Source organism: Varroa destructor, unplaced genomic scaffold (genome assembly GCF_002443255.2).
Source record: "Varroa destructor unplaced genomic scaffold, Vdes_3.0 BEIS01000007.1, whole genome shotgun sequence".
NCBI lineage: Eukaryota > Metazoa > Arthropoda > Arachnida > Mesostigmata > Varroidae > Varroa > Varroa destructor.
This window is the reverse complement of record NW_019211460.1, coordinates 21,694,478-21,710,575: the sequence shown is the minus strand read 5'-3', so window position 1 is coordinate 21,710,575 and position 16,098 is coordinate 21,694,478. Positions and strand designations below refer to the sequence as shown.

General features: G+C 42.6%; 2 protein-coding genes across 15 annotated transcripts in view; one reads left to right on the top strand and one right to left on the bottom strand.

The window, feature by feature from the left end:
- The window catches only part of LOC111253793 (uncharacterized), a 21,705-nt gene extending 14,928 nt beyond the window's left edge, over positions 1-6,777 (top strand). For 6 of the 9 annotated variants that reach the window (XM_022813779.2, XM_022813781.2, XM_022813780.2 and 3 more), the window contains 9 exons: positions 34-391; positions 560-809; positions 1,120-1,371; positions 2,139-2,210; positions 2,558-2,784; positions 2,970-3,349; positions 3,619-4,745; positions 5,014-5,294; positions 5,527-6,777. In XM_022813779.2, the coding sequence (XP_022669514.1) occupies positions 34-391; positions 560-809; positions 1,120-1,371; positions 2,139-2,210; positions 2,558-2,784; positions 2,970-3,349; positions 3,619-4,745; positions 5,014-5,294; positions 5,527-5,900 (3,321 nt within the window). In that variant the 3' untranslated portion in view covers positions 5,901-6,777. Of the gene's footprint in view, positions 1-33; positions 392-559; positions 810-1,119; positions 1,372-2,138; positions 2,211-2,557; positions 2,785-2,969; positions 3,350-3,618; positions 4,855-5,013; positions 5,295-5,526 lie in introns of those variants that run through there. The other 3 variants (XR_002674822.2, XR_015316834.1, XM_022813783.2) reach the window with 3 other exon arrangements.
- LOC111254113 (serine protease 33-like) lies at positions 448-16,098 on the bottom strand. 6 transcript variants are annotated; one of them, XR_015316835.1, is made up of 8 exons: positions 15,886-16,081; positions 12,951-13,116; positions 12,488-12,565; positions 11,775-11,947; positions 11,388-11,530; positions 10,525-10,575; positions 1,044-1,399; positions 448-889 (listed from the first exon to the last, which is right to left on the bottom strand). XR_015316835.1 is itself a non-coding variant. In XM_086974625.1 (8 exons), the coding sequence occupies exons 3-8, from the start codon at positions 13,047-13,049 to the stop codon at positions 9,770-9,772; spliced, it is 714 nt and encodes a 237-aa protein (XP_086830751.1). In that variant the 5' UTR covers positions 13,050-13,116; positions 15,002-15,184; positions 15,886-16,098; the 3' UTR covers positions 9,566-9,769. The 6 variants fall into 6 exon arrangements, 5 of the variants coding, with proteins under 5 accessions (XP_086830751.1, XP_086830752.1, XP_086830750.1 ...); XM_086974625.1 differs by lacking the exons at positions 448-889; positions 1,044-1,399 and adding exons at positions 9,566-10,012; positions 15,002-15,184 and having other exon boundaries at positions 13,024-13,116; positions 15,886-16,098; XM_086974626.1 differs by lacking the exons at positions 448-889; positions 1,044-1,399; positions 15,886-16,081 and adding exons at positions 9,566-10,012; positions 15,002-15,184; positions 15,274-15,431 and having other exon boundaries at positions 13,024-13,116.

Below are 16,098 nucleotides of genomic sequence, written 5' to 3'. Positions count from 1 at the left end.
GCGCAAAGGAGTAATAGGACGATTCCTCGGCAGGATTGGTCGCCTCCTAGATTTCGAGGAGGACGTGGATATCGAGACTTCTCGCCCCGGAGAGGCGCACCCCCTCGACACGCTGAGCAAGGGCCGCCCGATCATGCAGGCGACCAACAGGTCCCGCCAGCCCCGGGCACCGGGGGTTCTTCCGGCGCCGATGGATCAAACGGCGGTGGAGGTGGCGGCGGTGGAGCCGGAGCTTCTTTTCATCCACTCAACCCCCCACCGATGCCCTTTCCCCCGCCCGGATTTAGTCTTCCTCCGCCAGGATTCCCTCCTGGACCTCCACCACCTCCCGGACCACCGCCGCCTCCAGGAACTTCTTCCGCTTCAGCCAATAATCAACCACCCCCGCCAGGTATGTGCGATCAGATTTATCTGCTCGCTGGTGTTAATCATAAATAGGCTTTGGAATTTGACATAAGATTAATTTAGTTCAAATGATTTATTTTGGAAATAGTTTATGGTTGTTTGGTTTGTTTAATCAAAGAGTCATGGTTAACCATTTGCTTGCTGCGCATTATAGGTTTGGGACCACCCCCTCTAATGCCACCTGGTCTGCTCCCGCCTTTCCCACCGCTGGGCATGCTGCCTATTCCTGGAGCGCCCTTGGCCGCCATGGGAGTCCCAGCTAATCAACCGGAACGTGAAGCTCTTGAAGAATTTGAACGTAAGCTAAGCGAGATGCGTAGCGGGCGCAGACGGCGGTCCCCTTCTCCCCTTGGCGCCAGAGACCATCCGGGTCATCCAGGACATCATCTCCATCGACGGCGAAGGTACCAAGCTATTCCGTATACTGAGACAGTTACGCATTGATCAATCTTCGTAATGAGTTGGCGCTTGAGTGATATGCCGTCTGTAAAAATAGAATTATTTGTTAGCGAGTAGATTTCCTCGTTATTATTAGTTGTGGTACCATTAAAATTTCATTTTACATGCAGGATTCAACATTCCTTAAAAGCAATGATTTTGTGTACTATAAAACAAATAACAACAAAAGTTAAGCATACCGCGGTCTTGTGGTGACCTTTTGTCTGGTGCAATATAGGATGAATAATTCACGTTCGATGTTTAAATTATGATTAGGTTTTCTCGTAGCCGTAGTCGATCGTTTTCACCTAGAGGCGGATCACTGCGAGGCCGACGTAGTCGTTCGACTTCACGCGGCAGACTACGTTCACCTATACGGTCGCCACTTAGAGGTCGACGATCTGCGAGTCGCTCGCCTCCATACGGTGTCGGAGGGCGCTACCGATCAGGGTCGAGGGAGCGCTACTCAAGACCGCTGTCCCGCTCTCCTGAGTATCATACGCATCCGCTCCAACTCGGCTCCAGAAGGTATGCGGCTCTATAGATACGTTTAAATCTATAGGTAGAGAACAGAAAAACGCGGGCTGCCGTAAAACATTTGCTTCTAATTTTTCCATGTAACTTAATTCTTTTATAAAACGTACTGATTGAAGATTGCCAATGGTTTAACGTGCAAACTAACTGTTGTTCTTTCAAGCCAATTATTAGACATGATCAGTATAGATCCCACGATAAATGAAATTCTATTTGTTGAAACTCTAATTTTTGTTCCAAGAGTGAACTGAATGGGTGTACAATGGTTGCGTGTTCGTTCATTGTTTAGCATGCTACGGGGGCGCAACGTATCGATTTTCGAGCATTCCACTGCTTAATGGTGGTGGTGGTGATTAGGCCATCTGCGGACGCTACAATGCTGCTAAGCTTTTATGTTGCTCATTACCGTTGTTATTAGGAAAAAAATATCGAAGCTGCTGACGCCAGTGGCAAACATAACAAAAAGCTACAGCCTGCGCGGAATCATGCAAAAGTCCATGACTCCCGAACCGCACATATTCGGAAGTTATCTCAGGTTGTAAGTTCTCAATTTGAAAAACAACGAGTTCCAGAGTTCTTCCCCAGCGTGTGTATGTGTGGGACACAGAGCCACATTAATGGCTGATGCACCAGTGTTGCTGCTTTTTGTTAATCACCAGTGGTGCAGACACTTCTTTGTGTCAGTGAGTGACTGAGTGACAATAAACATGCGTGAGCGATTGTGCTGAAGTAGTATTTACGAGGTGTTTAATGCTTCACAGGTTCACGCCCGCGCGGTCGCCAAGGCGGAGGTCTCCCCTCGATAGGGAGTTCGACTCGCCTGCCTCGTTGAGGTTAGCTAAATGCACGCTTCTTGCTTTTTGCTTGATGCACGGAGAACGCTTTTGCATGCAAAGAGTTAATGAAAGCTCGCATTATGCGGGTTGTATAATTTTGACATCTACGTAGCCCTGTAAGCCTGAACGATTGTGCTTGTGAGTGGACGTATTTGTCCGTAGAAACGAAAGAGACTCCAATATCTGTTAACAAAAAAGTGCTTTTCTTCAATTACGACGCATAATTGCGGTTTACCTCGAGTGTGCATGTGGAAAAAGTAAGTTTTGGATAGATATAAGTATGCTAGTTTCATATCAGTAAGTATCTAATGCTATGCATCTCTGTGGGCATGGGAAATGAGCAGATACCGCGATCGGTCCTTAGAGAGATCCGTAAGTCCTCGCGGAGGAGGCAGAAGACGATCGCGAACCCCACGTTCGCCCCTCGAGAGGGAAAGAAACGATCGGCCAGTAGATAGAAATGATCGAGACGCTGGTAGAGGCCCTCGACCGAGACTACAGCCGCAGCAGCCCCCGAGGTCAAGATCGCCTTTATCTCCACCACGTCTTGATGATAAAAAGTCATCCAAAGGTACAAGTTGTGTTTGATTCATACGATTGATCACATATTTAGTCGAAAAATGTGATATGCCCTTCTTTTTATAGGATAAGATCTAGTGATGCTGTATGCTGAAGATTAGGATAACTACAGGCGAATCTCTAAAGATCGACCTGTAGCTAAATTAAGTTGTTCTCCTTTACCCTGTTGTTCTCTAGGCAAATCTTCCCCAACGGAAGCGGTCATTGAAAAGAAAAAGAAGAAGAAGAAGAAGCTTGACGATGATGAACGAAGTGATAGAAGTCATGGAAATAAAGAGTCGTCTAGCCGGGCCGACAAGACTGACCGAAGCAGTAGCAGTAGCAGTAGCAAGAAAAAGAAAAAGAAGCGAAAGAATAGCAAGGACGTTCAAGAGGCGGACACGACTCAACCTGAAAAGGACGAGGACCGCGATGATGACAGGGAGAGAGAGGATCGACATCGTGAAGACCGTGAGGGGAGCGTGCCGGTCGTGGCGAAGATCGAGGATGTAATCATTGAGGAAACTGGTGGGCGACCTGGGGAAGGAAATGAGCACGATGACGGCCCGTCATCACAGGTAAGAATCACATCTGTGAACCGATCACAGATGAAAATGAATAACTTGACAGGTGTAACGGAATTATGAAAGCTTTCTGTATCCCATAAATGCACTGCATAAGATTTTTTGAAGCTTGATTGGTATTTGAATTATTTAGATTCCTTCATGAGAATTTGGTTGTTGCGCTGAACAGCTTTTTGCTAGTGCAAATGATTGAATAACAAGATTACGTTAAGTGGCGATCTATTAACGTTTTTTTTGTATCCACTTTATTTTTATTGTCTTAGGCTGGTGACCTGCGTCCGAGTAGAAGTCCTGATGGTGAATCGCGTAGTACAAGTCAGACTAAAGAAAAATCCCCTCATGGGCGTACTCCCCGAAGTATTCGTAGCATACGAAGTGGTCGTAGCGGTCGAAGCCGAAGTCCTGCGCCAGAGCATGACCAAGATACCCGGATGTCAGCCTTCTCTCCAGTTCGAGGCAAGTCACCTGAACAGCCGGTTGTGGCCAAGTCCAAGTGGGAACGGTCGAGTTCCAGCGAACGTGAGGCCAGTCCTGTGGCGGCGACTTATTCCAAAGCGGAATCGATCAAGCCGAAAATTACCTCGGAAGTTATCCACAAAGCGGAGGTGGCTCTTATTTCAAAGCCGCCGCGCATCCAGCCGCCACCCAGCACTACTCAACTCTCAAGCAAGGTTATTTCACTCAAATCGATTAAAAGTCGCCTCGGTGAGCAGCTTAAGGACCCGAAAGATGCCATTCAGCGTGGCGCTGATGGTCGTGGTCACAGCCACGGCCACGGTAAAGACGATCGCAAGGAGCCCGCTAGCGAGATCCAAATTACGATCCAGAACGACAAACCGAAACGAAAGCCAATTCTTGCACCGTCTCCATCGCCTGTACGAGAGACTCTTAAGTCTGAACGGGTTGTGAAGAAGAAAGGCGCAGCAGACAAGGAAGACACGGGACCTGCGGAAGCGGTCGGTGGCAGGAGGCAAGACACCGGGGAAACCAAAACAAGCGCCTCTGCAGGCGCAGCTGGCCGGCGTGAGAGGGACGACCGAAGACGCGACGACCGCAAACGACGAAGTCCTGAGAATCGAAACCGGCGAAGTCGGTCGCGCGAAAGGGAACTCACTCGCGTCGAACGCGAGCGCGTCGACAGGGAGCGCGAACTGCAAAGGGAACGCGAACGCGAACGAGAGATTCAACGGGAACGTGAGTTAATGCGCGAACGTGATCGTGAATTCCAACGGGAAAGGGAACGTGAAAGAGAACGCGAAAGGCGCGAGCGAAGCAGGTCGAGGGAGCGACGCGAGCGTGAGAGAGCCCGACTTCGCGAACGAGAGGAACAGCTTCGTGAAGAACGCAGAAAAAGAGAGGAACTCGAGCGCGAACTTGAGCGGCAAAGGAGGTGAGTCAGGAGTGAGGTACGCAGGAATGAGAAGGAGAAGGAGGAAAACGAAAGGCAAGAAGAACAAGGAATGGAAGGATTATAAACCTCCTAGAGTAAATATACCGAAGTACGTAATAGTTAAAATAGATGAAGGTGGTGCGGTTAATGTGGAACTGCGTATTATAAACTGTTGCTTTCGACTTCTGGATCTCATTAAAAAGCGAGCAAGTTTTGTTTATGATTAACAGTGCCACTAACAGAAAACTGGTTTTATTGACTGTGGTAGACTTGACGCCGAAATTGAACGTGAACGTCGTAAACGTGAACAAATAGAGCGTGAGCTTCGTAGACGAAAGGAGGAGACCCGTGGGCCGAAAGAAAGTAGAAAAGACGATCGCGACAGCAAGAATCGCAAACGAGGCCGAAGTGAATCGGAGGATGAGGAAAGGTCGAAGGATACCGACAAGAAAAAGGCTCGCACACCTTCCCAAGCCTCGGACGCAGAGTCTGACAAAAAGCAGGGGCAAGGGTCCAGGACAGACCGTAGGCGAGAGCCGACCCCTCCTGGTAGGTGTGCGCGCTTACTCGTATAAACTTTATTTCTGTAAAGTGACTCTGTGCAGGCCGCGAACCACTATTCAACTGTCGCTATATTAATCTAAGCGTGCATTGGTGTATCACTGCAAACATCAAACGTCCTGTTCTAACAAAAATGGTTGACTCAGCGACCTTTTAATGAACCCAATCCAACAATTATTAAAGTACATTTAAAATAATTGAGCTGAACTGTTTGATACAGGAACCACAGCTGAAGATAACGCATCATCTTCGGCTAAAGTAGACGAGACTCAGTCCCGATTTGCTGCAGGAGGCGATCTTGATCTGGCGTTCGAGCCCGACTATGATCTGGAGTTGGAACCAACGACCGGTGATCGTAAATCGCCTGACAGGACTAAGTCCCGTGAGAGTAAGGACGAGAAGAAAGAGCCTTTATCCTCTGCCAGTTCGAAAAAGAGAGATTCGGATAGGGATCGAGAAGACAGAGAAAGTTCACAGTCGAGTTCGAGTTCATCGGAAGAAGATTCCGAAGAGGAAGAGCGCCGTCGACGGAAGCATCGCAAGCATAAGAAACACAAGCACAAGAAAGCTAAGAAGAGTAAAAAGCCGAAATAATTATCTTTACCGTATACTTTATGTATGATTGCATTTATGCGTGTCTGTGTGTTGACTTGATTCATCAGGCGGTCGGGTCAGGTCAGGTAAGCTTGAAAAAAGAAAAACATCAGACGGAACGTGGCTGCGACAAGAGGCAACCTACACTAAAATAATAATAATAGTAATAATAATATTAATAATAATAATAATAATAATACATCTCCGTATGTTTATAGCGCGAAGAATTCGCTTGGCGCGCTGTCCGCTCTTGCTCACAAGTCCGAGCTCTTAAATTTTGGCACGGCACGTCGAAGAATCCCGGCGTAGCGAGTGACTGGGGTGAAAGGAAAGAAGAACATGTGAGGACGTAAAGTGAAGCAAACGCACCAGTAATTGTGCATTTGAGTCACATATAGAAGGTCAACGAATGAAGATAATGCAGGCGAACTCCAAGCGAGCTAGAATTGCTGTCGGAAGCTTATAATAATGCACAATTATAAAAGAGAACTCACAGCAACTCTATACCAGAAGATATCGATGTAGCAACAGCAGCAGCCGAAAGAACGGAAACGATATTGTACATATAAATATAATGTGGATTGTTTTTTTATATAGTGATCAAGTTCACATTCATAGATGTCTTGATTGAATATCAAATACTGAAATAAGAATGGTTATTATTTGCGTAGTACTGCAAAACATCTTTGGGTCTTGTATGAACCATAAAACTTATTTCGCGTTTACTTGGTAATATGGATGGGTGACCGAACTAAAGTGTTTAATTAAAATAAAAAATACAATAGAAGTTATAAATACAATAACTAATGCTGCAAGTTAATAAAGAGGAAGATGATCATTATTAAATTCGAAAAATAAATACCTGAAATGTCCAAAAGGCTGTATTTTCATTAATAATGATTGCAGATAGTAACAATGATTTGGTTTTTATCTATTACAAAACGTACAGAATTACACGAGACTAGAAGCATGAATATTAAAACTCCTGTCGTCTTTACGATCCGTACATTTATCGAATGTTTATATGAAAGTAGTGCTTTTAGTTTATCCATATTTAGAAAAATGTTAGTGCTTACCCGTGCATGTTTTCTGTTGTGCGTGCTCCAACCGTGAGTAGAAAGCAACAAGCAATAACAATAGTCAATGAAAAAGTCGGCTTATCACGCGCAAATTTTTTCTACTGTAACCATAATTTCTCGATTCATTATTCGTGTCCGTGAACCATGTTCGCATATTTGAACTACGCTGGTCTATCGTTGGGATGCCTCAGATGTCATATCCTTGTTTGTTTACTGATCAGTATCTTCATCTGGCATGTGGGATACTGAAGTTTGATCCCTTTTTATTCACAGGGAAAAAGAAATCATGATTATGAATATTTGGCTTTCGGATCTCTAAAGTAGCCTCCCGTAATCAACGCAAAGGACCTACCATCCACTATAGAGTAAATTAAAGGTCAATATCTACAGGTAACAAAAGCATTCGTAATTTGATCGATCAACCTGACCGATAGACGCCAGTTATAAGGGCAGGTTAGCAATGCCATTATGATCAGTTTATTCTCTCTTTAGAGTGGATAGCGGAATTGTCAAATGAAAGAATTTTTCATCACCAATTTAATGAGAATCTTAAACAGCTGGTATGATTTCATGTGGCTTTTGTCCTTAGATCATCCCGAAACTCAAAAATGCGTTTCGGCTGCCGAAAAAAATTCTGTTTGCACTTATTTCAAATTGCTAGTTGTTCTTGAGTTTAATGAATGCTAAGACTAATAATGAAAATGCAATAAAGACTTATTAGTTGCAGAAAAGCAGTGCACGCGGGTTAAGCTGAACAAAAAATAGTATGCAAAGAAGTAAAGTAACTAGAGCGGAAGTTTTAGTGCCAATTTCTTCGGCAGCTCCGCGGCGATAGCATTTGGCACAGAAACTTGACAGTATCCCCCCTTTCTTAGAAAGGCTGGGGGATATTGTAATTTTTCATGTTATCCATTGGGCGAAAAATGGCTTGAAAATAGCCTCTTGATGACCTGCTCTACCATTATTTCTTGCAGCAACGTTGGCCGAGTCTTACTGATCTTACCCATGACGATTTTTTACGGTCTCTTCTACGTAGCCCTCTTCGTTTTCGCGTGATTCTCTCCATTTTCTTCCAAGTTCTCTAAGTACTAAGTACTGAGTTTTTCCTTCTGCCTGAAGTGGTACTTATGATTATGGGAACCATCTTTTTATTCGCTTTTTATATTTCGCTTTTGCGTTATTCCAGGTATTTTTCCGAGCCACGGTGTTTGCCGCTCATCACTGCTTCGCAGGTCGCCAGCTGCATTCCAGTTGGACCTTAATCAGTTGTGTCACCAAACCTTTGGTTGAACCTGGTTTCCTATGCAGAAGCCTTACAGTCTCCAGAAATTGCTCTTGTCCTGAGGGCATCTGCATTGATTCCATCGGAGTGCAGCTGGTATCTGTGCTCCTATTGCATGTGACCTTCCTCTATACCCCACGATTATATGTTTTGTTTACTGTGTCGTCGCCCTCGAATGTAAGCTCCACAGCGCGGCCTGACCAAATAACAGTGCCTTAAGTGATATCGGCAAGTGTGCGGACTCGACGCAGACAAACATTCAGTAGAATTAAATGTATGACTGATAGTAGACCAAAAAAGCAAAAAATAAGGATCCGAAACGGCTAAAAAATTAAAAAGTGCGAACAAATGGTTTTTTTTTTCTCCAAGACAGCCGCTAATTTCTGTATCAAAAAATAAAATTTATTGGAAGTGGCATAAAATTCAGAGCTTAAGAAATCTAATCCTTACTGAAGATCTTCAGGCTTCCATTATAGAAATCTTAATTGGATCCTAAGTTTTCTGTAAGTTTGTGCAACTCCTACTACAGACTGGAATAGCTGCTCTTTACCTATATTACAAAACGGATGCACCGTTTTTCGCTACGGTAAGCTTGTACCTTTGTTGCAGAAGAGACACCAAGAATAGCAGATCAACGGATACCCACTGTGACAAGTAAACCGACAAAGTTGTTTGGGTCTTAAACGACCCATAAGTAGAGAACCAGCCCATTTGTCGCGTACGTAGGAGGAACTGCCGCTGGAAAAGTCATGGCCCACTCGCCTAGCTACCTTTCATCTCTTGACGCCTCAAGGTCGTCCCAACGTTTTCCCGTTTTGTCACAGTCGAGTTGAGATCTTTGGCCGCCAGTATTTTCGCATGCCGATCTTCGCATGGTCTTTCTCTGGATCTTAAAAGGAACGTTCACATCCATATTCGGTAGGATGTGACAGTCAAACTAGGTCTAGTGCAATTCTGGAGAACTACATGGCCTTTTTCATCACTCAAACAGTTTTGACCTTGCTTGCGAATCTGCCAGTTCTTGTGCGGCGTTCAGTTTGACCCTAGCTCTTGTATTTATAAACTGGCTTTATCTCGGACATGTCTTTTAATAAGTTGATTAACCTGTACTACCCTAAATTTTATGAGCCTATGAGTCCGTTCGGTATGTTCGTAAAGTAATAATCATAACGTGCAAACCGACAACCGCTGACTAAACCGACTACTTCATGTTGACAGCAACTCTAATTAACCCGAGGCCTGCTTCTGGTATGACCAAATATAGAAAAACAGATGCTCACATTTCTGAGAAACACTGCTAAAGGCACCGTCAACCGAATCAGAACAATTTATTTAAGTTCCCACGTTAATCATCTTAAAGCCGGCGCAACCTAAACGAGGTAAGATAATCTGTATGAACAGTCGATTAGTTGATGCAAATCGCGGAAAATACGTCTGAAAAAAGCTTCATTGTTGTCATCGCAAACGAGCTAACAATTCTCTCAGTCTGCCTTTCTCCCGTGTTCTTACTAAAATTTGAAAAATGCTGATGGTCCACTTGCGGCTCCAGACGTCCCAAAACGCCATTTCTGTGTCCGCCGTCTGCCTTGCGTTTCTTGTTTGACATACTGTCGACCACCAGAGCTTTCTAACGACTCGACTAAGAAGTCCCAAAGAAAGTCTAAGCGGGCAAACATCTGTGGCTGCCCCTTAGCAGGGCACATTGGATGCGGAACATCCTCTTTCAAATGTGAATATGAAACGAGACCAATCTGAAGCCGAAAAAATGAAACATTTGGTTGTGACAAAGCAGTACGATACTATGAATCATTTGTTTTGACAAGATTTTATTTATTCTCAATACACACAATGGCGTGTAGTTCTAGGATTGTCTACCAGTCTATAGTCAAATGTAGCGGTCGCAGCGCTTGAATCGTACTACGGATATCCTTTCATTTTCGAATTATACTCAAGCTAAGTTTCTCTCAACGTATCGCACGTGCAAATTGTTAGCAAATAAGATCCTATTCGCGTAAAATATTCACAAAATAGCAAACAATAGCTTTAAACTGTGAACGAAGTTCTTACGACAAAAGGCACCGTTGTTGCACGCTTTAGTCTCGAATTGCATCTTTTTATATCACTCAATTGGTGCCAAAATACATTTAGAAACAGCTACGTGAGAATGTCGTCTATGCCTGTTTACACGTATACATTAAATAACCAATCACGATTACTGATTAAATTATCGGCTATTCTTCTGTATACCTGTATTCTTTCATACCTGATAATGAATACCATCTTCCTCGACCATTAACGGTCCGCCCGAGTCTCCCTATCGATTTGACAAGGCACGATATACAAGAGGAACATACGTATATTAGAATGGAAACTTTTGCCAAGTGTTTTTTGACAGTCAGCGCTATCTTTAGTTAACGTTAGGTGCGAAGTGAAAATAACCAATTCATAAAAAGGCCTGGCATTTTCAGCCTCGTTGTAGAATGACGAAACTGACAAGATTGACTAATATATAAATTTCTTCAATTTTCGCTGCAAAAGACGCGTCATTTAGATGTAAAGCTAAGGGTCTAGTCTATTGCATTATTTGTTCAATGAAGGGATGCTCAATTTTAGTCAGCATCTGCATGAAGAAGAGCCATCGAGGCACTGCAAGCTTACACCTAAGCGTAGGCATACTTTGACTCAGCGGAAAAGATACTTTGACTCAGCGGAAAAGGCGATGAGTAAAATCATCTTTTTTTTCAATTCAGTGCCCTCATATCGCTTGTACTGAGCCTCCTATCTCTACAGGTCTTTAAAGTAATGCTAAAATAGCGGTACCAAAACCTCTCCTGTCAGAAACTATTGAACTTCGAAACTTGCCTGGATCGTACATCACATATTTTTCAGAAGTGAGGTTCCGCCTGTCTAATGCAATCACAGAACTAATTTCTTGATTTAACGTCGTTCTGTTAAGTATCAGACAGTGTTCACTATTTATTTTCGGTTTCTACAGTGAATTTTTTGAACAAATTCCCAGTTTATTACGGTACTAGATTCGCATGTTGCGTACGTGTGTTATACCTAAGACGATGACCAATTTCGCACTATTTAGACATGCAAAGCATAGGTAAAATTGCCACCTACTTTGCAGACGGCTTTGTCGTCGTTAAAAACACAGTACTCATATTTGGTTCCGAAATAGGAGGAGCCTTTACAAGCATCCGATGTGCTAGATTGAATTATTTCGCCCGTGGCGCGAAGTATCCTGGGTTTAGTTGGAGAATCATCTGAAAACAAACAAATACAGATCAATCAGATGACCAAAAGCAAGGCTACGATTTGGGTCTCCTGACCCGAAGTTTCGTTCTCACTTTGTTACCTTCCAGACACCGCAGTTTTTGTTCTCTTCCATATTTGTTACTCCTAATACTAAGATTGGGTTCCAGCTGTTCCAGCTGATTTTTTGACCGTTTTTTTTTCTTTCAATCAGCGTTATTTCATACTGCAACTTTGTTACCTATTTTTACTCACCAATAGCACCCCATCCGGCCACTTGAACCTGTTTTCCCTCGACTGAGTCTTGTAATCCAGCAGCTAGACAAATAGGAGTCGCTTGAGAACTAAACCGGATAGCGCAGGCGAGCAGTAGGATGAGTATGTCGTAAAACGGGGCGCCTTCAGGTTCACGGACATATTGTGTTGGCCTACGAAAAAGTGAGAGTGTTTCAAATGGGTAGAATGTTCCTTGTTAGAGATCAAATTTATTTAATATACGGGTCTTAGGAACTGCATTATTAACGGCAAACGAAGGTGTATGTTCTTATATTTAAAGAGCAACTTCCTCTATTTACACTGTTCGTGGTAAACGGTTGTTTGTAAACTACTTTTTCTGAACTCTCTCAGCTTCTAAATCATCGTGAAAAACCTATCATCAGCAAGGCGGCTAAACAATTTAAGTACATAGGTCGATTATATCGTACCATCTTTAACTGAATCGATCAAAAGGTTATTCAAGTGAGCGAAAAGTTTCCATCGAGCTTCTAAATAAGTAGCCTATTTCACTATTACTAGTTTTCTAATAATTGAGCTAATCATATGACTCGTTAACCGAAAACCAACTGCATAACTTCGGGTATTACATAGAATGCCCATAAATGATGTTAGCGCTCACCAGACTTAAGTTCTTAACGAGTGTCAACATTATTAAACTTCAATAAAATTTATTTATTGTATTTAATACGCACCTGAAGTGTTTAGCAACGGTGGCAAGCTTTGACTTATCAAGATCTACGCTGCCGTAACGTATCTGATACGAGTTGACGCTGGAAGTTGTTAGCAGTTTGTAACACACCGAAACCTCTAAAGCAAGATGTGCTATAGTGTACTCAAGTTAGTTGTTGTCGTTACAGGCGACCTCGAGACTACGTTTGTGTCTCACATATGTATTTTACGTATCGACAATGATTTCTATTTAAATAGCATTTATCCATTCACGAACGTGTATCCGCGCAGCGGTACGATTCATTGTGTTTTTGGAACAGCTGCGTGCTAGCACTGATCTGGCAAGGCAGTCAGCTAAGATTTGTTAAGTTTGCTAGCAGAGCTCCGTATTTATGTTAAGAAGGTGTAATTAATTCTACATTATATGACAGTACCTATAATAGAAAAGCGCATCCATAGCTGAATAATAATAGGTAGGATATTTACTTTGACAAATAGCAATGGCCGGCTGTTAAGACGTGAATTGGCGTTATGATGGTACCCGTACAGTAATGAGTACCTTGATGCTGTACTGAAACCAGCCATGGTAGCTCACCCTCACGAACTTCGTTACCTCCTCGTATGCGTTTTTGAATACCTGTTTGTCCACAACCTGAAAATGCCAAAATAAGTGCAGGGGTTCTGTATGTTAACTCCCAGCAGAGTCTATTGTAAACATAATAAACAGTTTTACAATAAAAAAGATAAAAAGCAAACCGAAAACAAGCTGAATAAGATAAAATTTCTATTGACCAATTAGAGCAGTGGATCATTCAATGAAACAAATTTTCACTTAGTTCGGCCTGATGGACCAATATGTTAATGTGAAGTCTAGTTGAATTTTTATCTTGTTTAAGTTTCTTATCGCGATGTACGCTTACGACGCTTTCGGATGGAGTAAGCATAACAAAGATAACAAGATAAGAACTTGTATATAGGATTTAGTAATCAAAAGAGAAACCGATATCATTGATTTCCCTTGGAAGTCACAAATATATATCGGTCAAAATTTTACTAGTGGATAGTTTTATTTAATATGACTGTCCCTTAGGTCGATAGTCCCTTTAAATCCGAATACAATGGAGTGTAGCTAAATAACAGCACATTGTTTCTAATTTGTATTTCGAGACTTCACGGTCATTAAAACGAAACTTCCAATCGTTCAGTGTAACATTTGAAGTACTGAGCCATTTCCGATTTCGAATCTTTTGAACAAATTTGCCAAATTCTTTGGCCTTCTTAAAGCCACCATAGCGACGGGCAGTACAGAAACAGTCATCTTTAGAAAAAGGGTATTTGAAAATCTACAGATTCCAGTGCCTCACCCCTGCATCCCAGTTGTTGTAATAGTGATCTACGTTGTTACTTTCTGCCGTGGGAAAAGGTGGTCATGGGACACATATTACTCTTTATATAGGAAAAGGCGTAAAAGTAGACTGACGGTAGACTCCTAGGAGATGGTGTAGCCTGAACGACTATCACGCATCGTTCTGAGGATAACCATTGGACGCAAGCATGTCAGCCACTGATAGTTTACATTGTGGAGTTGGCAGACGACAAAGGGCTATATATTTCCGTATCTAAGATGCTAAACCCTTTGTTTCAATGCGATAGGAAGCACAGCTACCTACGCAGGAAAAATGACCTACAATTTGATATATATAAGTAGGATAGGCTAGTGTGGCACTGGTCCATTCACAACTTCAATATTTGTCAATGAAAAATTAGCGTGCAACTGAATTCGCTCGCGAGCAACAACAAACAAAAGACGTTTTTGGTGGTAAATTTACCTGTCGTACGACCTAAAATTGTAAGTTAAAACAATGTTATTCTTACTTGATTATCAAAAATTAGAGGGAAGGATTTGATTCCCAAGCTACGAATTTCTACCGAACGATTCTCCCGTTGATATATTTAATGCGCAACCTAGCTGAATAAGATGAAAAATAGCAAAATATGTTACGGTAGAAGCTACGGCGAGATCGATTACGATGTGGCAGTGCTTAACGTCAATAGTACACCAAGTACAACATCGGCATACGGGGCAAATCGTCACAAAAACTCCAGTCTTAGCTTGAAAAAGTACAAGGTTATTTGGTACGAAACGTAACGAATATTATTTTCATATTTTAAGATAACGGTATCTTATAATGGTGATCCATTACGTGACACTTTTTTGTATTCGCATTACGCTTGTACTCCTTGTAGTTAGAGGCCGTTGGCTCGCAACCTGGGCTTTTAGCAGGCATGAAAAATTAGAGTTGTTTACGAACATGAGTTGCATTTAGGCACAACAGCGGTGGAGGCAGCTTGCCACATAAACCTTGAATACTGAATAGGTTTAGAGACACCGTGAGCCATTTATTTCAAAAAATCCGCTAGGGGAACTCTAAGTTTGAAGATTAGTGAAATTACTGCAAAGATAAACAGCCAAAAGTCGAAACCTGTAGTAGAAGTTGACCACACTGTAGTAGAAGTGCACAAGTGTTAGCACTTACTTGTTTGTATTCAAATGTCAAACCTCGGCCAAATTCAAGGTAAAAATGTTAGACAAATGTGTGCTCGCTCAAGGGCTGTGCAAGGATCAAAAAGCGTAGATGTAGAGATGCTTGGTTCCCTTCACCCAGGTTACAACTGTGACCCGTTCTTGCAGTACTGTTTTGTGATGGAAGTTTGATTGTCTGCAATAATCGCAGGCAGTAACATTAGTGGGTGGGTAACCAACGGGACGTCATTTTGAAGCAATTACAATACAGCTGCAAAAGCTTACGGTGTCTATGTGATTGTCTAATGCAGATGTGATCCAGTAGAGCTTTATGAGTCCTCGTTCGTCGATCACGCTTGAAGTATGCTGTCAACAATTCGAGTAAATGACAAAAAAATCAGCACTAAGCTGCCAAAATGACGGAGCCCATATAGGTCACTCTCCTATTGCACGATAACCACTGCAAAAATCACGGTGGCAACAATGCAAGAGTTACTGTGTGAGCCTTTCCGTCACCAATTATACTCGCGCCCACAGACGATATTTTTTTTGAATTTTCAACAACTTCTAAATAAACAAAATTATTCAGATCTAGGGTGTTTCATAGATTCTTGTAACCCAGACTTTAAGCGCAGCATGCTAAATTACCATGTAAATGGTAAAAAGTCATAGAAATAAATAAGAGTTGAAGACTGCGAGAAGATGTTCCGGGTTCACTATGTCACGTTGCATGCTGGACGACCTAATAATTAATTAAACTGTTCTACCTATGCAGCCCCTCGTTGTTGTGCCTCGTCATTAGGAATAATCGAAGCAATCCGACCACAATAAGTTTTTACACTAAATCCTACAATAATTTTTGTTACGCCCAGTGTCGTGCCAGTTGTTTGATAGTACCTGGTACGTCGAGCATTGGTCCCACTGCTTGAACGAGCTGAGTTGAGAAGCCGGCACAGATACCTAAAACGATAGTACTACCTGCATATATCATGTTTTAAAATATCAAACGTCTTGTTATGTCTGCCAGAGACGTACGTTGACATTGATTGTGAGCTGAAGCAGCAATGGCAGTATATCGAATTGTATTATGGAGAAAGGTAGCCCTGTAGC